Source organism: Schistocerca serialis, chromosome 8, assembly GCF_023864345.2.
Source record: "Schistocerca serialis cubense isolate TAMUIC-IGC-003099 chromosome 8, iqSchSeri2.2, whole genome shotgun sequence".
Taxonomy (NCBI): domain Eukaryota; kingdom Metazoa; phylum Arthropoda; class Insecta; order Orthoptera; family Acrididae; genus Schistocerca; species Schistocerca serialis.
The window spans coordinates 261,769,788-261,794,265 of NC_064645.1; the positions used below are offsets into that span (position 1 = coordinate 261,769,788).

General features: G+C 41.0%; 1 protein-coding gene across 1 annotated transcript in view; it reads left to right on the plus strand.

The window, feature by feature from the left end:
- LOC126416961 (kinesin-like protein KIF26A) overlaps positions 1–24,478 on the plus strand; it is a 197,664-nt gene that overhangs the window by 163,571 nt on the left and 9,615 nt on the right. The window contains exons 3-4 of the mRNA XM_050084841.1: positions 2,251–2,445; positions 20,481–20,604. Coding sequence (XP_049940798.1) covers positions 2,251–2,445; positions 20,481–20,604 — 319 coding nt within the window. The remainder of the gene's footprint in view (positions 1–2,250; positions 2,446–20,480; positions 20,605–24,478) is intronic.

The window sequence follows — 24,478 nt, forward strand, 5'->3', positions numbered from 1 at the left end:
ATCTGTTTCTCCTCTAGCAGAGTAGAATAGTGTTCTAAGATTTATGTGGATTTTGTTCACATGCTATAGTGCCATTGGTAACTTGTATCTGCATTTCATGTAGTGTTAACGCATTTTGTGCAAAATAAAGACACCTTGCTTTGCAAGTGATTCATAAGGCGGGCCATGGAGGGCCCGCATAACTTTATGAGACATCGCTTAGTCGCTACTTGTGATGTAGTGGGATAGACAGCATGGGGAATCGCCTGCTCAACATTCAATTTACACGGCTGTGAAGGAGGGAAATGCATGAAGACAATACGGCCCCCTACATTCTCTCGCGCTTCTATCCTACACAACTCCCCAAACCCTCCACTCCCCTCCACTCTGCACCCGGTTACACATCTGGAACACAGTTTATCCCTTAATAAGACCCTCCCGCACTTACAAGTGGTACACACGTTCAATATTTGATGTTAACTGACTTCGTTTAAAGATAAACATCAATATTCTACCGCTAGACCTGTACTTTTAATAATCTGCGATTTTTCCGTCCCTGTATTGTGAAAATTATTAGCCGTAGAGAAAAAAAATAAACGAGATCTTTTTTGTAGGAACTTCTATTTAGTTTGCAAGATTTGGTACGTGGGGCAATCGCAACTGAGAGGCATGGTATTTAATTGAGAGTGTTTCGTTTGAGTTGCACTAATTATGTATTCAAAACATGACCGGGTTCGGGATTTTAAAATCCCATCTTCGGGTGTTCGAAATTATTGTATTCGGTAACACATTGCACGTGGTTAGGCCAGTCAGTGCAAGAGCTTAAGTTACCGCATGTTGGTTTAAACTGTCCGCCGCCAGACATCTTCACGGTAGAAACACCAGCCACTGCCGGCCGGAGTGGCCGAGCGGTTCTAGGCGCTACAGTCTGGAACCGCGCGAGCGCTACGGTCGCAGGTTCGAATCCTGCCTCTGGCATGGATGTATGTGATGTCCTTAGGTTAGTTATGTTTAAGTAGTTCAAAGTTCTAGGGGACTGATGACTCAGAAGTTGAGTCCCATAGTGCTTAGAGCCATTTGAACCACCAACCACTACTGAGTAGAGGGCCACGCCGGATGTCTGGAAGCGCGGTGTAGCGCAGACGCCAACGGTGTACAAGCAGGTAAACACCTGAAGATGGGATTTAAAAAGCCTGGAAACCGGTTATGGTTCGACTAAATAGTTAGTACAACTGAAGCAGATCTTTCTAAATTACTTATTTAGTTTAATTTTGTGGTGTGCGTACTGAAAGACCTTCGGTACCCACACCACCAGATTAGTTGACTTATCGCTCTAACGAAGTAGGCGAGTGTCAGCAATATGTCTCGTGGTCTTATCGTGGCGTGTTTATCTTCTGCCGTTAGGTCAGACGATAGAAATGCCACTTGCACGCCTAGAGTAGCAGATTGACTGTGACCAACTTTAAACAGAACTTGATTAATTTTCACACACATTTATTAAAACAATAAAAATCATAGACATTACGTAACTTGATTCTGGATGCTGTTTGCAATTGACAATCTGAAGTTCCTTTGGTCTTGGTACGTTAATCTTATTCTCACATATCTCTGATACTTGACAAAGTGTCTATTCATTTATCTTCATGGCTATGTACAGGAATATGCTAATCTTATTAGGCGCAGACTGAAACTTGACTATAGACTGATGCAGACTGACTAATCGGAGGTCTGTACACTCGTTATAATACCTCGTGCGTTCAGGTATTACTGCGCGAGAGTGATCTGCGAGGAGAAAAGGTTCTACGTTAGCAGCAATCTCATTGGCTGCATTACATATTAATACGCGGATCGGCGGAAGCAGAATTTGGTCCGTCCTTAAGACAGCGCCATGTCGTAGTGCGAAGACGGACGAGCGCTGCGCCTGCGCTGTTGTGCTTAGCGGCGCGCGCTCTAGTGGGTACGCGCTGACTACGCGGAACTATGTACACAACAAATTTTGTGCTAGGAAATATTTTTGCTAGACATTGCTTTTTCGATTTATTCGAGAACAAAATAAAAACATGACCTTCAAATCCACCCCCATCCCAACGCTCACACCACACTGGTCAGGATTCTTAGTATGTTGTTCATGATAATCCCTCATAGTCCAGTGCAAAAATTAGCGACTTCACAATTTTTGTCCCCTAATTTCGCTTCATTGACTGGTTTACTGTAGGCCAGGATGGGTACTTGCTGGCTGCTGGCTGATACGGAGCGACGTGCCGCTTGCAGGTGAAGGTGATGCTGCGGGTGTCCGGCGGCGAGGGGGCGCCAGCGTCGCACCTGAGCGTCGACTGCGGCAAGAAGCAGGTGGCGCTGTTCCAGCCGGCCGCCGCCGCCACGGCGCCCGCCGTCGACCAGGACCGGCGCGTGCTGGCACCCAAGCTGTTCGCCTTCGACGCCCTCTTCTCGCACGACCACTCCCAGGTGCGCCACAGAGACCGACATCTCGCGTAGCTATGTCTCCTTACTCTGGTCATCACTACAACAAAATACACTACTGACCAATAAAATTGCTACACCACGAAGATGACGTGCTACGGACACGAAATTTAACCGACAGGAAGAAGATGCTGTGATATGCAAATGATTAGCTTTTCAGAGCATTCACACAAAGCTGGCGCCGGTGGCGACACCTACAACGTGCTCATATGAGGAAAGTTTCTCATACACAAACAGCAGTTGACCGGCGTTTCCTGGTGAAACGTTGTTGTGATGCCTCGTCTAAGGAGGAGAAATGCATACCATCACGCTTCCGACTTTGATAAAGGTCGGATTGTAGCCTATCGCGATTGCGGTTTATCGTATCGCGACTTCGCTGCTCGCGTTGGTCGAGATCCAATGACTGTTAGCAGAATATGGAATCGGTGGGTTCAGGAGGGTAATACGGAACGCCGTGCTGGATCCCAACGGCCTCGTATCACTAGCAGTCGAGATGAGAGGCATCTTATGCGCATGGCTGTAACGGATCGTGCAGCCAAGTCTCGATCCCTGAGTCAGCAGATGGGGACGTATGCAAAACAACAACCATCTGCACGAACAGTTCGACGACGTTTGCAGCGGCATGGACTATCAGCTCGGAGACCGTGGCTGCGGTTACCCTTGACGCTGCATCACAGACAGGAGCACCTGTGTGCACAAATTGCAAAACTTCATTTTTTCGGATGAATCCAGGTTCTGTTTACAGCAACATGATGGTCGCATCCGTGTTTGGCGACATCGCGGTGAACGCACATTGGAAGCGTGTATTCGTCATCGCCATAGTGGCATATCACACGGCGTGATGGTATGGGGTGACTTTGGTTACACGTCTCGGTCACCTCTTGTTCGCATTGACAGCACTTTGAACAGTGGACATTACCTTTCAGAAGTGTTACGTCCCGTGGCTCTACCCTCCATTCGATCCCTGCGAAACCCTACATTTGAGCAGGATAATGCACGACCGCATGTTGCAGGTCCTGTACGGGCCTTTCTGGATACAGAAAATGTTCGACTGTTGCCCTGGCCAGCACATTCTTTAGATCTCTCAACAATTGATAAAGGTTGGTCACTGGTCGCCGAGCAACTGGCTCGTCACAATACGCCAGTCACTACTCTTGATGAACTGCGGTATCGTGTTGAAGCTGGATGGGAAGCTGTACCTGTACACGCCATCCAAGCTCTGTTTGACTCAAGGCCGTTATTGGGGCCTGAGGTGGTTGTTCTGGGTACTGATTTCTCAGGATCTGTGCACCGAAATTGCGTGCAAATGTAATCGCATGTCAGTTCTAGTGTAATATATTTGTCCAATGATTACCCGTGTATCACTGCATTTCTTCTTGGTGTAGCAGTTGTAATGTCCAGTAGAGTAGATTCAAAATGTAAGTAGGCTGTTTATGTTTTCTTATTGGCAACGTTTTTTTCTTTTTTTTAAAAAAAATATGTATGTGGGCTGTTTATGTTTTCTTATTGGTAACGTTTTTTCTTTTTTTCTTTTTTTTAAAAAAAGGAAGAAAAAACGTTGCCAATAAGAAAACATAAACAGCCTACTTACAAACATACACATTCTCAAAAGAATGTGCTAGCCTGTTATCGGACAGATTTGAAACCAAGTTTTCACGGAGTACTGAATACTTGACAATGTTTCAAAGAGTCCAGCCGGTCGTCGTTTGCTACCACGCACGATATTTCGTCTGCGCATTTGCTGGATTTATTCACGTGAGCCGTTGAAGACTGACACCGGCTATCCACGTCGCTGTATGCGGTTTCGTCTAATAAGAATAACGAAGCATGTTAGACAGAAGAAGTGTGGCTCTTTGAGTCAATCTATTTACCGTAAATCCACCGACATGCATTTCTCTTTTCGGACTCCGTATTGACGTAACACATCGTACTAGTAGAGGGTGGCCAACTCTCCTGTATTTCCCAGGACCTCCCGTACTATAAGTTTCTCTTTTCCTTAAAAAATCCTCACAGCTCCCTTGTAAATCATATATTTCTCCGGAATATTTCGTCAGTGATCACTGTTCTAAATGTTAATCCCTTGCAGTACTGTCGATAGTCGTAATTCCCTGGCCGACAGACCTTTAAAAGCCTTCCTATAATAATCGATACTATTGTCAACGTACAGTCTGTTGTCTGATCGTGCTCCAATTACGAAAAGAAGACAGTTTGGCTCAAAGGAAAGCCTAGGTGTGTGGAAGGGGAATATTTCCTTATTTCCGGCTCAATACTGTCAACTCCCTGAAGCTCTCGCCTCGTACCGACAAGCTGCTGCGGTATCACTTTCACTCGGAAGTAACAAAGACTCGCCAGATCGGATTATAGAGGCGTTAATGGTCAAACGCACTTGCTACGTTATTTATTTCTCAATTACGCACGCAACACAACATTTCGCAACGCTTAGAAAGAGACAGTGGTAATAGATCGCTTAAGTTAGCAGCAGTCTACAACAGAGGACTGTCAACACGGAACGCCCAAAAGTTAGTAGTCTTCTTTCCGTGATAGTGCCCAATATATTCTCAATATATTGTTTAGTGTCCACGTGTGTCTCCATTTGCTTTTGAAGTGAATAAAGTTTTATCTGTAGAACACAAGTTCCCCAAACTATGAAACCGTATGACATAATAAATTGAAAGTAAGCAAACCGTGCCAAAACCATTCCTAGATAATAGATGTATTTGTACATTTAAAAGTCATTGCAACTAAATCTCCGTTAAACCTCCCTTATAATTATGGTCAGATGTTACTTATCCCCCTTAAAATCACGATCAAACTTTGGTCGCCCTTAATGGGTGTGCTTAATACACTAGCACATACGGCACAAATAGTTTCTGACTATAAGAAGATCTCCAACAAAGAGACCACACAACAGTTCGATTTCTGTATTTCTTTATATTTGTGATTCGTGAAGTTCACTGCAGCTCTAAAGTATTCTCGTGAAAATCGAATTAGAAGTTTTCCGAGAGCCTTCGGATCCCTAAGGAAATTATTCTCGAGGAGCCAAGTAGCTCTGTGGTAGAATTCTCGCTAGCGATGTGACTGATCTGCATTCGATTCCTGGCTGATTCAAATATGCGAACAAAGATGTACGTTCCAGGAGTATTTCTGTGAAGCGTTAAGTACATCAAGTTAAAAAAATTATTCGTAATGCTTTTTATAATTTGAACAATTTCTATGAACAATCGTTGATAAAATTTCGGTAATTAAGAAATTATTTGCAATGAAAAATGACAGGTACGGACTAAATTGCATAACTTTGATGAAATTTATGTTTCAAATGGGTCAAATGGCTCTGAGCACTATGGGACTTAACATCTGAGGTCATCAGTCCCCTAGAACTTAGAACTACTTAAACCCAACTATCCTAAGGACATCACACACATCCATGCCCGAGGCAGGATTCGAACCTGCGACCGTAGCAGTCGCGCGGTTCCGTACTGAGCGTCTAGAACCGCTCGGCCACCGCGGCCGGCGAAATTTATGTTTAAGTGACGTACGTGTCGTACTAAAACGAAAAATTTATGACCAAAACTAGACTCCAACCAGCGATTATCGTCTCGAGCGGTACTGATTTCCCATTATTATGTATTTTATGCTTGACAGAAATGCTCGTTGAAATGCCGCTTTGTTTAAAAATTTACATTGCCCAGGAATCGAAATCAGTTCCTCCGAGGGACAAGCGAGCATTCTACCACAGACGCACTGCCTGTCAAAAAATTGGCCCTATGCTTTGAAGAAATAAAAGGGCCCGAAAAACTGCTAAGTCTTTTTTTAGAGAATTTTTGAGAATTGCTTCGAACTGCTTGGGTTGATTGATATTTGAGTTGTGAAGTTTACGTACCATCCATATAAAAAAGTAATTAGCTCACTAATCTAGGACCAGCCTTCAGTTCAAATGGATGCTTTTTCTGGCAAATTGTCAGGCCGCTGCCTGATTCAAAAAGGAAAAAATATACGGCATTCGGCAAGAAGAATAGTACGGCAACGAAGTAGCACCCTTTCTTCCTCTGGTTGCCAACGTCTATTTGTAGCTTGGCAGGTTCCTCGTGGAAGAAAGTTTCGTAGGCAAGCATGCTGCACACGCTTTCTCAGCCTATGAATTTTTCATGGATGAATATTTTTAATCTACGGAGCACATAATGGAATACGACATAACAATAATTATTTCTGCTGAAAATTCTTTTTGGAACGTCGCTGTTAATGACCGTCTTGCATGACGGGCATGGCGCACGCAGCGCGCTAATAAGGTCTGAGATATGGTTAGATGCTGTACGTCTTCCATTGCTCATCTGAAGGCGTTCGGCAAGTATTCAGACGAAATATCATGCATGGCAGTAAAAGACTACCGACTTCATTCACGAAACATGCTCGAGCAAACACTTGCCTACCTCCTCTTCTGTCTTTGTCAAAGCCTATGGCAAAATAAAGTGGTACCAAGCAGTTTTGCTTAGCTGACTTACTGATTTAAGCGAAAGGATTTTACTAGCGTGCGTCGTAAGTATCAGGTTTCCATAGCGATAAATATTACACCTTTTGATGACATGAAGTGTTTTGCGTAGTTCGGTGGCTGCTAAACGTCGCCATTTTGTGACGTCTTCGCCTGCAATGCATTGTTGCGATGCATTTCTCAATGTGCGACTGAGGCCAGTGACAGTAATAGGAACCAACAGGCTGTTGCCACGCAGCTCTGTTGCGACGCGACGAGAATAGCATTGATTCCAACCACTGTCGCAGCTGGTAGTGTGTAACGCGACGGAGAGCTATTGTGTTAAACTGAAATCTAAATCGTCATTTTATAATACAAAGGAAAGAACGACACCGTAATGTATCCAACAGGACGAACAAAAGGCTTGTCATCATGATCATCTGTGTTCTGCCTAAAGGCAGGATTTCACATGGTAGTTCTCCAGGCTGTCCGGTCTTCTGCCATCCTCTTCAGGTCTGCATAATTTCCTCTTCCCTTTATGTCGTCTATCACCTTGTATCTCCTTCTTCCTCTCAGTCTTCTCCCACAAACCAATCCTTCCAAAGCATCTACTAGCAATCACTCCCTTCTCAATGAATGTCCCAACCAGTTCTTTTTCCTTTCTCTTACAACCTTCAGCAGACATCTTCTCTCACCAACCCTTTCCAATACTCTTTCATTACTCTATTTTTCCATCCAGCTTATTCTCTCCACTCTCCTCCACATCCACATCTCAAATGCTTCTAATCTTTTTCCATCCTCTCGTCTCAGAGTCCGTGTTTCTGCCCCATATAGTGCCACACTCCAGGCAAAACATTTGGCAAGCCTTTTCCTTAGTCCTTTATCTAATTTGCCACATAAGAGTCTCCTATTTCTGTTGAATGCCTCCTTCGCAATGGCAATTCGAATTTTCAGCTCCTGACGACATCTCAAGTCTTCAGTTATTGTGCTTCCGAGATATTTAAATTGACTTACTTGGCTAATGGTAGATTGTCCTATTTTAATATTGGACAGTCTGCGTCTTGTACTGATGACCATACTCTTTGTTTTTGCTGTGTTTATTTGCATCCCATATTCCACAAAATCTTCATTCAGATCTTTGAGCATGTTATTCACTGTCCGCTCACTTTCTGCAAACCTTATACATTCTATTCTCTTTCCACCAATACATATTCCTCTTTCCGGATCTAAACTTTTCGCAATAATCTCTTCAAGGTATACGTTAAACAACAGTGGGGAAAGGCAACAACCTTGTGTAACACCTCGTCCTATGCTGCTTCCTTCTGACATTGCATTTCCAATCCTTATCCTTACATTCTGGTGTAAATATAGATTCTGTATCAGTCTCTCTCTATCCAATCTACTCCCTTCCTCTTCAAGATATCCATCAGCTTATTCCACTGAACTCTGTCAAAAGCCTTTTCTAAATCTATAAAAACAGCAAAGATTTCTCTACCCTTTTCCATATATCTTTCCCCTACAGATCTTAGCAGGCCAATAGCCTCTCTTGTTCCTTTTCCTCTTCTAAATCCGAACTGCTCCTCTGCAATCCCTCTATCCAGATTGCCATATAACCTTCTAATCAACACTCTCAGCAAGACTTTAGCTGCATGAGAAATTAGACTGTTGGTCCGGTGCTCTTCACATTTTTTAGTATTTCTCTTTTTCTCTGTTGGTATTTCTTTTCTTGCCTTGTTTCCCAGACTCTTCAACAGTTCTGCTCGCAAATCATCTATTCCACATGCCTTCCTATTCTTCATCTCCTTCAGCGCCTTTTCTACTTCTGCTTCCAAGATGGTAAATCCCTTTCCATCTTCCGGCACATATTGCTCCTCTTCAACCTTAATTTCGCTTTGCATTTCATCCCCATTATACAGACATTCAATATATTCTTGCCATCTGTTCAAAACCTCCTGTGGTTCTTCTGCTTGAGTACCATCTGCTCTTTCTATTTGCATGTTATTCCTCTTTCTTTTACGTTCAAAAACTATCTCACTAGCCAGTCTATACATCGTTTCATACTTTACCTCTCTCTCCATTTTCTCTATTTCGTCGCATTTCTGTTTCATCCATTTTTCTCTTGCTTCTTCAGTTTCTCTTCTTAATTCATTATTCAGTTTCCTGTACCTCTTTTTGCCTTCTTCAGTTTCTACACTTTTCCACTTTCTACGCTCTTCCATCTTTTTCAACATGTTTTCTGTTATCCATTCTTTCCTGGTGCTTTGGGATACTCTAATTGCTAGTACTTCTTTCACAGAATCCATGAATCCTTCCCTCAATTTTATTCACTTGTCATTAGCACTTTCATCAACACTACCTCTTTGCCATTTATCCATAAATCTGTTCTCCAAATCTGACGCCTTTCCTACCTCTTTGAGTTTATCTATGTTTGGTCTTTCCTTTGCTTTACCTCTCCAGACTTTTTTCAACTTCACTTGTATTTCTCCCATCACTAGGTTGTGGTCTGAACTTATATCCGCTCCTGGATAAGCTTTAGCATTCTTCAAATAGTTCCTAAACCTGATATATTTCCCTGTTCAAATTTGATATCCATGTGTAACGTCTCCTTTTGTGGTGTTCAAATAATGTGTTACCCAGTGCTAATGAATTTTCTTTACAGAAACTAATTAGTCGTTCACCTCTCTCGTTTCTTATTCCTAATCCAAATTTTCCCACAGTTTCTTCATCTCTTCCTTCACTCACCGCTGCATTCCAGTCCCCCATAATGATAATGCAGGCATTTCTATTTTCTTTCTCGATGAGTTCTTGGCTTGTGGCACAGAGTAATTCATAACTACCTGTAAATTACCGCTAATAATTCCATAAATATAATATTCAGAAAAAGGGCACTATGTGCCTCAAACCGGTAAAGAAATAAAATTTCTTGAAACTTCCTGGCAGATTAAAACTGTGTGCCCGACCGAGACTCGAACTCGGGACCTTTGCCTTTCGCGGGCAAGTGCTCTACCAGCTTTTTTTTTTTTTTTTTTTTTTTTTTTTTTTTCCCTAATGAACCGCTGCAGGAGCAGGACGACGGGTAGGGCAGGGGTCGACACCCGAAGCCTGGCCATCCCGCCGCCACGCCCAAGCAACGTGTTCGAGTTCGAGGATCGAAGGATCAGGAAGAGGATGGAGTGGGTTTGCCGATGTTGTTCTTTTTATTTATTTATTTATTTATTTATTTATTTATTTCTTTAATTTTTATAACACTTTTTTTTGTATTATAGATTTATTTTTGTTTCATTACAAAGAAAGATCCTACAACTGCCGTAGCCGAGCGTCCGAGTCGTCTTCTCGTCTGTTGGGAGGGGTTCCCCCCTATTCCGTCCGTAGAGGATCAATATGCTCCAGTATTCTTCTTCGTTTTCAGCGTCTCATACCCGGAACGCCCCAGTGAGCAGGAGGATCCGCAAATAATGAACCTAAATAATTTGCGAAACGAGTTCTGTACTTCGGATGGCGGCTGAAAGATGCGTGTGTCGTCATCAATAGGGACCAAAAGTCGAGTGTGTCTTTGGGAGCATCGCAAAATATGTAGTAAACGGCCATGCCTTTTAGCCAGTTAACGGCATGCCATCTGAGCTACCGAAGCACGACTCACGCCCGGTACTCACAGCTGTACTTCTGCCAGTATCTCGTCTCCTACCTTTCAAACTTTACAGAAGCAGGAGAGCTTCGACTGAGCATGCTGCTGCCTCAGAACAGGATGTACTTCCTGTCCCCCACCAGGCGCGCACAGCGCCAGCGCGCCTTATCAGTCCCGATTGCGCGACGCAGAGTTTGATTTTCCAGCAACACGGGCCTAGTAAATCTAGAGCCCGTGTTGCCCGGCTGCCTCGCTCAGCGGCTAAGTCCCACTCAAGGTCACACGCCTTACACAGCAGCATAACGCTAAGTCACACAGCCATGAAATACTTTTGGTGGTGCCATCACAGCTCAGATGGTAGAGCACTTGCCCGCGAAAGGCAAAGGTCCCGAGTTCGAGTCTCGGTCGGGCACACAGTTTTAATCTGCCAGGAAGTTTCATATCAGCGCACACTCCGCTGCAGAGTGAAAATCTCATTCTGGATAAAATTTCTTGCTTGTAACGGTTTGCCGATTATCTCAATATACTAAATAATGTCGCTGAAGATGGATAGAATGCTCAACGAAATTGTTACACTGACGGAAAAAATGGCACCACCAAAAGTAATTAATACAGCGTAATGATATTTCGTTAAAGACTTTGTCTAGGCTACATATTTAAGAGACCGGAAGATCACAGGATAGCGTAAATGTGAGAAACGCCATTGCAGATGCGAAATCCTTGTACATTAATAACCGGTGTGACAGCCAGAATGTTGAAAGCAAGTATGCACACGTGCATCCACTTTGTTGTACAGGGGCCAGATGTCAGTTTGTGGGATGAGGTTCCAAGCATGTTGCACCAGCACAGGGTCGGTTAATGCTATTTGTGGATGACGCTGGAGCTGTCACCCGATGATGCCCCATGTGTGCTCCATTGGAGACAGATATTGTGATCGAGCAGGCCACGGCAACATGTAGACACTCTGTAGAGCATCTCGCGTTACAACAACGGTGTGCAGGTGAACATTATCCTATTGAAGAACACCTCTTGGAATGATATTCGTGGAAGGCAGGGCAACAGGTCGAATCACCAGATTGACCCAAATTTGCAGTCAGGGTGAGTCGGATAACCACGAGTATGGCCCTGCTGTCATGGGACTCGCACCCCAGAACATAACGCCAGGTGTAGGTCCAGCGTACAGACAGGTTGGTTGTAGACCCCAATTTTCCTCCTTCTAACCAACACACGGCCGTCGTTATGACCGAGATAGAACTATATTTCATCAGAAAACACAACAGAACTCCACCATGCCTCCCCCCCCCCTCCCACCAACGAGCTCTCGTTTGACACCACCGAAGTCGCAAATAGCGGTGGTTTGGGGTCAGCGGAACACACGCTGCCGCGCGCTGTAGCCGCGAGGTCTCAGGCGCCTTGTCACGGTCCGCGCGGTTCCTTCCATCGCAGGTTCGAGTCGTCCCTCGGGCAGGGAGACACACGCTGGAGAATTTCTGACTCGGAGCTGCCCTTGGCGTAACCGATTTGTAACATTTACTTGTGTCACTGTTGTGGCAACTGCTGCTCAAATTGCTGCTGCCGTTTTTCGCGTCAGTTTCTCTTTTCGTAAAAATTCTTTTCTCTTATTTTGCTTTGTTTTATTGTTATTATTTGCGTAACAACGCATATACGAAAAGAGCCGCGAAATACCTTTTATTAATGCTGTGCCATGAATTTCTTTATAATCATTAATTTTCAACAAAACAGAATATATTGGGTTCTTATTGTTCTGTAACTGGCTTTCTATTAAAGGAACATTTTTCGTTACTGTAACTCACTATAAAAGTCAACATATCTTCCCTACTTTATAGTTATTGAAAATGAAAAATTATTTTGTTATGAAATATTTATGTTACAGTTCGCAGTTCGCATCATCAAAATAATTTTGCAGTGGATTTTTGTTAAGAGTAAAACACCAATAATTACCACGACTAGCACAAGAACATGAGACTATTGTCGGAGAAAAATACGTTTTCACTATAAGGTTTGCCAGACAAGAACTAAGCACAGCGAAATTCCTATTATGTTACGAAGGTAAATTATCTTTTTTGTACTGTTAGTAATATATTATCAGCAGCCCGCGTCAACCTGCAAAACACATCATAAAATCTGCTGCTCTGCTCTGCAAGTCCGGAAGCTGAAAGAGATGATTTTATTTCACTATTACCTTCTCGCTTCTTTGCGGTATGATAGATTTCTTTTAATGCAGTTTGAATGCGCCGCGGCAGCGGCTCGTTCGTTCCTAGCGCAGCTCTGCACCACGGATAATATTTAAATAACTGAAAATATCTCAAAGGGATGGGATAATATTCCAAGCAAGCTACGACAAATAATAATGCAAGGCTTCATTAAATAACTCTATTCAAAACATTCAAATATGTTAACTAATACACCCCTTTTACAATGAGTTCGTAATGGCGTACATCTATCGACCTTGACAAAAGAAGACTACGTTAGCATATACTATAGCGTCACAGGCTATCTTACTCGTACAACTCCAAAAAGAAGACAGAGAAATTAATGTTCGTTCTGTATTATTTATACTAGTGGTATATTCTTATCTTTGTATGATATTTATCGTCTGTGCGGTTTCAGTACTCGCCGACACAGATATTATCTAAAATGAATAATAATAAAAAAAAACATAATTCCATACAATAACAGAATATGATGCACAATGTTCTCTCTTTACTACAAAATATGTCCTTTGCTAATAGACGTTACGCGTTGCAGCATGATTCGCTAGAGCCATAAGCCACACATGATGGTCTCCAGTCTCGGTAGCTTCACGCGGCCGTCCAGACCCCGTGTCCCTGCGTCCTTACAGCGTCGTAATCACCGCTGCCATCAATCATTTATAGTGGTTGCATTCTTGGAAGTCTTTCTCCATTGTCGTAGAAGGAATATACAGCTACTGGTGGCCCTATTACACGACCTCGTTAAAACTCAGTGATGTGTAGATAGTGGCATTTGTCGCCTAAAGGACATTCTTGACCAACATTAGCTCCGTCCAATCTCTTAGGTAACTAAAACTCACGACAGTTATTCCATCTATGTAAAGCGAACCTGATTTACATCCTCATAGGGTCGCCCTCTCATCCGACTGGTACGAACTCTGAATAGATATCATCTTTCTGATGTATAAAGCCGCCTACTAATTCTAGTTTATGTCACACAAGTCGTTTTTGGTGGTGAAATTGTTTTTTCCGCCAGTGTATACTACTGATTTCATTCTACGCGGGTCTATCATGTTTCAAATATTATTTAACATGTCATATCAAGCTATTTTTCAGTGCTGAATCGTTGAGTTACAGGAAAGTAATAGTATCTAGATTACTACATAATTCGTCAATTTTTTGTCCAATGTGGGCAGTAGTTGCATACACATTATTCATTAAGTAACGGATTTGTATGTTCCATTTAACGCCTAACCCAGCGTTCTTCATTTTCTTACATGTCTATTCATTACACAGAAACTCTATAAACCTGTTAGTCTCCTATCTGTAAAAGTGTCCAAAGCTTTGACGAAGTGCATTGAATAAACATTTATTTTATCTGCAAAAGGGTCATCTTAGAACTGCATACAGTGCAAGTGACCATTTTTGTGACAAACTGGATGAAACCTGTGATAATAGCTGTTGAGAAAGATGGCATCGAATCAGCTTACATTAGTATCCCAAAAAAGAAAAATATATCTATACTTCATCAGAAAAGTTGGGAATCGAGAACTGAAAGCAGTAAGGCAAGCAGATTGTTTTTCATCAAAACTAATCTCAGAAAACCTAGGGAAACTTTCCAGGTGCTTTAAGGGGAAGTAAAGGAGCACTTGTTGAAGCAACATGTTCGAACCATCTTCGTTATTTTCACGATGTTGTATAGTTTTCTATATTGCAGTCTTTCGTCAACGGTCGAAAAATGAACTTACGTTTGAAAGTAGACCTGTAAATAAATTTTACTGGTACTAAACTATTGTACATTCGACCAGTGAACACATACATCAAGGAGACATGTACAAAGAAAAAGGAAATCACAAAAGCATTGGACGAGTTCCTGTATTTGGTGTTATTTACGTTGAGGACAGAGTGCAGAGGGAAAAAGTTGAAGGGAAACTCCTGAATTGCTTTTAGTTAACATAACAATTTTTTTTAAACTCAGCTTCCACTGCGTCTGTAACGGAAAGTTTACAATCAGTATGTATTATCAGTTTGACTTATATGAAAATAAGACACGAGCGTTTAATGCGGAAATTATTCAAAAACGTATCTCAGGCAGTAATGGTGAAATGTGTGCTGGCAGTTATTATGAGGGACAGAAAAATAGTTTATGGATCATTCTGTAAGACGTAACTGTAAGTAAAATGAAAGTGTAAAGAAGATGGGGGGGAGGGGGGGGGGAGGCATGTAGCTAGATGAATGGCTGCAGATGTACAATGAAACTTCGTTGCTGGATTCGGGAAGATATAAAAAGCTAGAGATGACTTAATGAAAGCTATATTGATGATACTAAAAATCATGCTGGAACAGGATGCATGCCTATCTCTGAAGAGCATATTGCAAGTAAAGGTCTGGGAAGACCTATATTCAGCAGCGGTTGACTATAGAATAAGTCATTTCATTAGTACAACCAACATTTTCAAAAGATATAGAGAAAGGTCTGTTTTCCTAAAGGTTTTATTGCGAATTGTTTTACATTGACGAATGCAATGATACGTTAATTAATAAAAATGCACAACTCAGTATCTTATGAGTATATGTTCCTTGATATTTTTTGCACCATTTACATTTGATTGTTTAAATTTTTGGAGGGTTGTGTCGGACATGAAGCTGTAACATGTTAATAGTCATATTTGTTGCAGAATATTTTAGTTGGATGGTAAATGATTATAAACTTCAACTTCTCCATCAGCTAACCAAGTCTGTCAAGGAATCTGTCAACTTGTTCCCAGGTGAAATCTGCTCCTCGCAGAAAATTCGTGGACTCAGCCAATCACAGCCTAAGGTCTTCATGTTTTTCCATCAAATTACAGTAAATGTCTTAACTCGCTTTCAGCATTGTCTTATTCGACAGATACTTTATTTTCAGTCGCTCTACGTATTTGCACACTAGGTTTAGGAACTGATATATACTTAAGGTGTACGTTGGCTATCTAAATCTCTATAGCAACCGCAAAATACTGTTTTCTATTCATCACTGAACACTGTCGGAAAAAACTAATTATTTCCTAAGTCAAGTTCCATGGCCAGATCTTTGTGTTTCCGCGAAGCTTCATGGCGATCACCTTTTTACATACTGGAACGATATAAATTATCAGTGACTTCTATGATTATCATTACAAGAATTCTGAATTTTTCTGGTGCTTCCCTCATGTTATTTCCAACGTTATTATCTACTGATTTTTCCATATTTGCCCATTAAGGAAAGGAATCGTAAAAATTGAACTTTTTTTGCTAGCTGTTTTGTCCGATTCAACCGCAAGTTGCTTTTTCCAGTACTATCTGGACGCACCACCGTGTTAGTTCAACATTCCCATTGTTATAAATTGGGCTAAACATCGTCAGACCCTAAAAATTAAAGAATAATATCACTTGTACTTAAAGATACAATAAATATAATAGTACTTCATAGTTTAAGTTAGTGTACCGCAAAACTCACTAGGAACAGATAACATGTTGCCACTCCAAAACGCACTGTTCTTTGATAGTAAATGTCTTGAGTGGTTTCGTTCCTCCGAAGTTCACACTGTAGTGGCGCGACAGGTGTTATCACGAGCGCTGGACTTTTGAACAGGTATTTCCAACCTTTTACTTTCGTGAGACGCACTGAGAGGAAGACAAATGTTTCTGGGCCGCACATAACGTACTTAACACTTACAATGGACCAATGAGAGAATAGCATAGTGTGACGGGAGTTTAATATTGAAAATATTCAATTTATCATAATTTCACATAAACGGAATTTCATGGAAACTTTTTTTACCAACCGTGTGATAGATGCTCAATTCTTGGGCCACAGTGATACTTGCTTCGGTCGGCATGCTACCCGCGGGCCGTAGGTTGGACACCTCTGGTTTAGACACAGCTCTTTTTCGATGCAATCCTCTGTCCGACGTTACCCACGCTTTTCCTGTACAGTCAAGCGACAAATAGCATCTACGCAGAAGGAATTAGACTTCTCTGTTACGTTGTTTCAATCGGGATAGAAGTACTGAACACAAAAAATCATATATTTCTCAGTGGAACAAAATTTTTGTCTTAATTCACAGGTTATGAGCCAATATACACTATAAAAAGCAGGATTCTCGGTGGACTGTCAGATGTTTTATGCAGAGGTCACTTACCAAACTTAAAATCCTCGGTTGACATCTTCTGCTATTAACTTTACTCTGCGAAATGTTTGGACCGTGCTCTTTAACGCTCTGGGATCCACAACATTTAATATTAATTGTAGGTCGTTCTTAGCAGAGTATTACTTACAGTTACCAATATGTTGGAGGACGAATGTACAACTTGTAGCTTTTTCATTTTTGAGTCCTTTTGTACAATGCATTACACATATGTTACATTGGGATTCAAGGTAACGGTCTCGGCATGGATAAGATAAATGTATAATCACAGTTTTGCGTTCTGAATCGGTTTATTACAAAAGCTCACACAATAGGAAAGTGATCAATTTTGTCATTTTGTCATTCTAGCACTGGATTTACAGTAGCAGGATTCTTGAATTCTTTGGACTTATCTTCAGTACTTGGACGTCCCCTCTTGTATTTTCCTCGTGCAGCAGATTTCAATGGACTTGCCAGATTAGCTTGAAACTGTCTGAGACAAACATATTTTTCAGACAGGGCCTTCAGTCTTCTCTATTGTGTGCCAGAAGATACACAAATACCATCTTCTGGATTTTATGGGATATTTGTATAGCGATGTCAACAAATCATGAAGACCTAGTTCTCCCATATTACAGTCGTACATTTGAACAATGTATGGTTTTGGGACAAGAATACGTTCTTTCTTAGTCCTATCCCATCTTTTTGCCAAGTCCTTTGGCTCTACACCTGTTGTTATCGTACCATTTCACAATGTTAAACTTGCCTGTTGTGTCAAATTGTGAAGCTATAGTACCGCATCCTTGCGCTTTCATCTGCTTTTGGTCGGGAAGAGTACGTTGCTTGAAACTTCCAGATCTTATTGCGCCTGTACCATAAATACCCCTCTTCAGTAGGCTCTCGGCAATATGACGCGATGTGACAAATGTAATGTATTGCGAATACATAGAAAGAAGGATCCTTTATTGTATGATTATATGATAGCGGAACAAAAAGTGGTAACAGTTACTTCCGTAAAATATCTGGGAGTATGCGTGCGGAACGATTTGAAGTGGAATGATCATATAAAATTAATTGTTGGTAAGGCGGGTACCAGGTTGAGATTCATTGGGAGAGTGCTTAGAAAATGTAGTCCATCAACAAAGGAGGTGGCTTACAAAACACTCGTTCGACCTATACTTGAGTATTGCTCATCAGTGTGGGATCCGTACCAGATCGGTTTGACGGAGGAGATAGAGAAGATCCAAAGAAGAGCGGCGCGTTTCGTCACTGGGTTATTTGGTAACCGTGATAGCGTTACGGAGATGTTTAATAAACTCAAGTGGCAGACTCTGCAAGAGAGGCGCTCTGCATCGCGGTGTAGATTGCTCGCCAGGTTTCGAGAGGGTGCGTTTCTGGATGAGGTATCGAATATATTGCTTCCCCCTACTTATACCTCCGAGGAGATCACGAATGCAAAATTAGAGAGATTAGAGCGCGCACGGAGGCTTTCAGACAGTCGTTCTTCCCGCGAACCATACGCGACTGGAACAGGAAAGGGAGGTAATGACAGTGGCACGTAAAGTGCCCTCCGCCACACACCCTTGGGTGGCTTGCGGAGTATAAATGTAGATGTAGATGTGAAGAAATTGTCTGCATAAACAATAAAAAAGCGATTGTCTTCCATTGCTGCAGATAGGTTCATCACAACATTGTAACAGAGACCTTTTCCCGGTACATGCTTTGTTGCCTTAGAAGCTTCACCTTGGTAAACGTCAAAATCATACAAATATCCTGAGAAACCAGCTCTAGCCCGCATTTTGAACCCCCATCTTGTTGACTTGTTTTATGTATATTTTCGAAGACTACTGCGTCCTTAGAAAGGAATCATTATTTCGTCAACACACTGATTCCGCTCAGACAGTTTTCTCAGGCAAGCTTGTGAGAACAAAGTAAGCCAAGGTCGAATTTTCCATAGCTTATCCTCTTTCTGTGTTTGTTCAGTAACAATAAGATTGTCCTGGAAATGCAACAGAGGTTCTGAAAGCGGCTTCGAGCCATTATATCAGAAACAAGATTATACGCCATATGTTTTTACCAACAGCATCGCACACTAAGCGTTTGAACCAAGCCCATTCGCAAATAAATACCTAAAAGCTGCTCCAGCTCAGCTAAGGTAATGTCAGTAGTTGTACCTTATTTTTGAATACTACAAATATTAGTTGGTTGAACACAGATTTCAAGCATTTCACGTGGCACAAGGAATCTGAAGTACTACAAAGGGGTGAGCACTTCTTCATGTTTGTCTTCTGGAAGCTGCACAAATGTATGAATTTGTGGAGTAAAGTCACCATTGATCCACGACAACTCTGCATCTTTTGGAACATCCTCAGGATTTACTGAAGCAAAAGCAGCCGACTTTTGCAACACCTATGGAGTAGAAGTTTCTCCGCGGTCTTGATACGTGCTACCATTAGTCGGAATTTGATCATCATCCTCATCATGAAGTTCAGAAAAATCACTTTCATCAGGATTATTTAGGACCTCAAGAATGACATTAGTCGTTGACTGGACGTAAAAGATAATGCCTAACAGTCACAATACAAACATTCATAAAAATAACCCTAAATTCCCGCTATTACACATATGTAACGTGAGTTTATTTCAACATTCCTTGGGTATTTCAATACACAGAACCAAAAGGATACAAATAATTGGTTCAAAACATGGTTCAAATGACTCTGAGCACTGTGGGACTTAACATCTGAGGTCATCAGTCCCCTAGAACTTAGAACTACTTAAACCTAACTAACCTAAGGACATCACACACATCCATGCCCGAGGCAGGATTCGAACCTGCGACCGTAGCAGTCGCGCGATTACGGATTGAAGCGCCTAGAACTGCTCAGCCACCTCGGCCGGCAGATAATTGGCCCACTAGTACTTATTTAAAGAGAAAATGTTTAATATATACCAAATAAAAACATATTATCCACACAGAGGATCTCACATACCTTCCGTGACATGATGGGGATCAACTTCGTGCTCTGTGGCACCTAAGAAGTTAGAAACATGGTCAAAGATAATATTTCTACAGTCGTTCCAATTATTGCTCACAGAATGCGCTGCATGGCTTGTACAAACGCGTAACAGTGGGCACTGGTGAACCATCATTGGCTAAAGACCAGTAAAACCTATATAAAACTTACTAGAGGGTTAATTTCATAAGTGGGAAAAAATATTTGATGACTTCTCGTCAAGCAGCTCATCTTATAATCGTTCGATGATTATCATAGTAACTCCCACAAACAGAATATTGGGGCTGCCTTTTTAATTGCCAAATAGAGCTGTTAGTTGACATAATATTCCTAAAGGACTTGTCTCTGTGACACAACACCAACAAATCCTGAACCTTACTAGGTGGCTTATTGATAAACGTGAAGATATTATAATAGAAGGCCATTTCTGGGAAGTGTTTGTTGCTGAATTGCATAGAAAACATTTATGGAAACTTTATATTTGTAAATGCAGTCAAACCGTTGAAATTTATTTGTAATGTTTATGTTTGTGTGTGTTTGTATCATCTCCAAAAGATTTTACCTTATGTGCCTTGCTCGATCCAGGGGGAGGTGTGTTCGAGTGCGCTCACTGACGTCATCCACGCCGTCATCAGTGGCTCTGACGGATGCGTCTTCAACTTTGGTCATCCAGGTCTGGGTAAGCTAAACCGTACACACATACTTTTACAAGAATCTATCAGTTACATTACATAGTGATACATAAAAACAGTTAGTAGTATAATTTCCAGCACTAGAAGAAATATAATGCTTTTGATAGGAGCCAAATTTATTAGCAATAATTCGTGACATATATTCTCACTTTTATCACCAGTGCTGTCATCCGAGGGCAGAGTAGTTGTCTTGTTGTCCTCAGCTGCGTGTAGTGTTATGTAGACTGTTTTCACTTTAGATCTGTCCATATACGAGGCGTGATTTTTTTAAAGTAAGTAACGATTTGACATAAAAATACCAGAAGTAGACTTTTGTTTGAAATTTTATCTCCATGTGAAGTTGTGTTATTTAATCTACTTTTCCACACAGTTCGCATAAATATTAAGGCACTTATCCCATCATACAGCGTTTGAATACCATCCTCGTAGAAGTCTGCAACCTAATTAGGTAACTTTTCTGATAGCTTAAGCATTCTGTAACAGTTCCATAACGCACAGTTTGCACAGTTTGGACACTTGAGGAAACTCATCACCGAACACCGTTCTCTCTCACTTTTTTATCAACTTTCTACAGTAATGATTGAAGGTCACCAACTTTGTTTGCCGCATTTGGCTTATTGTATATAAATATTTAATTGTATTCTCCCGTTTAGATATTAAACACTAAATGCTGCGATCAGAAACAGTTCTGAAATTTTTAACTGTCTATAACGTAACAATACTTCACATTTCCTTTTCGATTGCTTGTAGATGCTGCTCTAGCAAGTGTTCATTTTGTTTTTCTGGGTTTACAGCTATTCTTCTGCTTTCTGTCATTCGAATTTTCACAAGGGCTGCTCTATGACTGAATCCCCGTTTACTTCATGTTATGTTTTGAATGTTATTTCTATCTACTTAATGTCACTGCGAAGTGTTGTATCTGTGCTTGTTATGTGTGTGGTCTGTGCGGTGTGTGTGTGTGTGTGTGTGTGTGTGTGTGTGTGTGTGTGTGTGTGTGTGTATGTGTGTTTCTTTCTGGATGTCGTTGTTTCCCAGCATTGAATACGGCATTTGTTGTGTTTCTTTATTCTTGTGATTTTCATGTCTTGTATGTTGTTTTGATCATGGTTCTGGTGCTTTAAGTGCTCTGCAAATGCGGAATGGTTTGTTTCAAAGTTCTAGCAGTTGGTATATTCTTTAGCGCGCTTTAAAAATTCCTACATGTCATACCAGTACATACTGTATCACAGTTGTGGCATTTAAGTTAGTATATTTCTGCTTCCTGGATTTTGCTCCTCTTGATTGTTGGTTGGCTTTTATTTGTTTGGAAAATTTGTACGGTTTCGTATACCATGTATGTCATGGTTGTTTGGCACTTTGTATGTTAGTTTATGTGTGTGAGTCGTAGTATACAATGTTATTTATTTCCATGTGCTGGTGTCATTGTGCATATGCGTTGAGTGTATTTGTGAATTTGTGGCTCGCGAGTTTCCAGCATTTCTGGAGATGATGTTTCTTTTGTATCTGTGTTTTAATTTTTTGTATAGTGTGTGTACTATGTGTGTGCCACACCCATTGTTTCTCGCTAGCTGTGTGATCGTATCCATTTCTTTTTTCATAAATTAACTTGCTCAGCGAATCATGTCTATTCCATATAATATGCACCTTGCTGCTGCTAACTTCTGGTGGTGCGAATGATGGTATCTGTAATGTGCAACTGTATCTGTGACTCTTTACTTTATGTATGAGTCGAAATAGTCTTCGCCATTTTCCTTTAGCATTGCTATACCTACAAAATTTATTTACTATTTTCCTAGCATGAACGTTCTGTTTATAAGTGTCACGTTGATATTTCGGAAGAGTTAATATACCGTATTTCTTTTGGGTCATTTACCACACAAATAACATCGTTTCATTCAGTTCTATATAGGCGGACCTAATGCGAAAATTACCGCCATAAAAGCCTCATATGTTTCAGGAACGGAGAATCAGAATATTGAAAATCAAATTCGATTCTTATTACATCTTTTCAGAAATTCTCCTGGCTACGTGAAATACGTAGGTGAAAAGCTGAACTTGCCCTAAAATCAGTGAGGGGGTTTTATCTGCTAAGAAAATGCATAGTAACAAAAGTGAAGTTAATGCCAGATGATTAATGTGGTAGGTGAATATTTAAATAATAATAGATTTTAACTGTTAGCTGTGGATTACGGCTGCACTGGACATGTTGGAAAGTAAAAGACATATGAAGCGTGAGAATGCAGATGGGGACAGATGAAAGATAGGTGACTGAACACAGCCGGCGCTTATTGTCTGCACTAAATCTAAGGCTAACTAAAATCTACAGAAGAAAAAACTCATCAACAATAGTTTAGAATGCCTAAAGCCTAATGACTAAAAACAGCTTCCAATGATACTGTTTCTTGCGAGCGTGTTCTGTGTGGAATCCGAAAATGATAGTTTCCTTCATTTTCAGTTCAGGTTCTGAGAGAAGAGCGAAATTTTGCTGCGAACTGAGTGTTACGTAACCTCAACAATTCCTTCATACAATTGACAGAAGGTAAATGACACAATGTTAATTAATGGCCACATTCGTTAAATGGTAATTGTGTGTCTGAATACGTAATGAATACTACTGTTTTAATTAAATTGAAAGTGTCTACGCTCAGAAGAGGTAGTGTCAAGAACTAAAAACGAATACTAATCACGTTTTTAGAGTTCTGTACCTCAGTTGATGAAAATGGAACCCTTATAGGATCACATTTTTGTGATTCTGTAAGGGTAGGAACCGGTAGACGAATTAAGTTCATATTTATACCACATAACAATGTCTACGGTTTCTTGGCGGTGTACAAGATGTAAACTTCTAAGTCAATTTAATCAAAAGATACGTTCATTTATGTCCCATATTATGGTAATCGCAAATTGACTAATCGAATCTTATAGGTTACTTTCTGTTGACGTACAGTCATAAAAGCGGTTTCAAGGTAAAAGTAAAGGAAAAATTTCCGAAAATTGTTGATATGTAATACCACACGAAATTATATATATACGTCTGGCTATCTTCCCGTCTGTTAAGCCTCCTTTTTCTGAGGAACGTGGAGAGGTATCATGTTCAAATTTATTTGACATACTAAGGTTGACGGTCCCACCTGAAGATACCATTGCCTAAAAGACTACTGTCCGAGGCTGAGAGGCTATACTCGGTGTATATTTTGCCGTGTATATCATTCTGCATTCGATCTGGCCATTGTTGTTAATAGGTTCTGATGATATGTGGGAAAAACCGGGACAAGACGGAACCAGAGGGCAGAATGGAGCTATGGATTTATTTTGGCTGCAAAGTACTGCACTCTAGAATCACTTTCAGGAACTATTATCCAAAAGAAAATTATGGCAAGAATCCATTGTAGAAGAGTCTGCCTTTGGTTGTTGTGCTAATGACGTGTTTGCGCTTGTTTTTTGTGTACATATTTCAATATTAGCAACCTTTTATCTGTAAGGTAAGCGAAAATGTCTCCATAAATCTTTCGACCGATCCAAAATTGAATGCTAGGCCTTTTATTTTAGGGCGATTAGAAGAATCTCATTTTTCGAAGCACCTTGCGGATTTTGAACTGTACCTAACCTCACAGGTAGGAGCGGAACGGACAGAGCGAAACGGACCTAAGTTCTGCTCTACCCTTGGTAGCGAACCATTCTTTCCTGTTGTTTACTTTTTAGTATTCATATTTATTCCAACAATTCTAAAATACAAGGTTTTACAAATGTTGCTGGTGGTAGCTCTTTTTCATAGATGGTTAGAAGAGATGAAGACTGTATGACCCAGTTTCTTTCGATGCCTCTAAGTTGCTATCACTTGTACACTAATATGGTTACTGT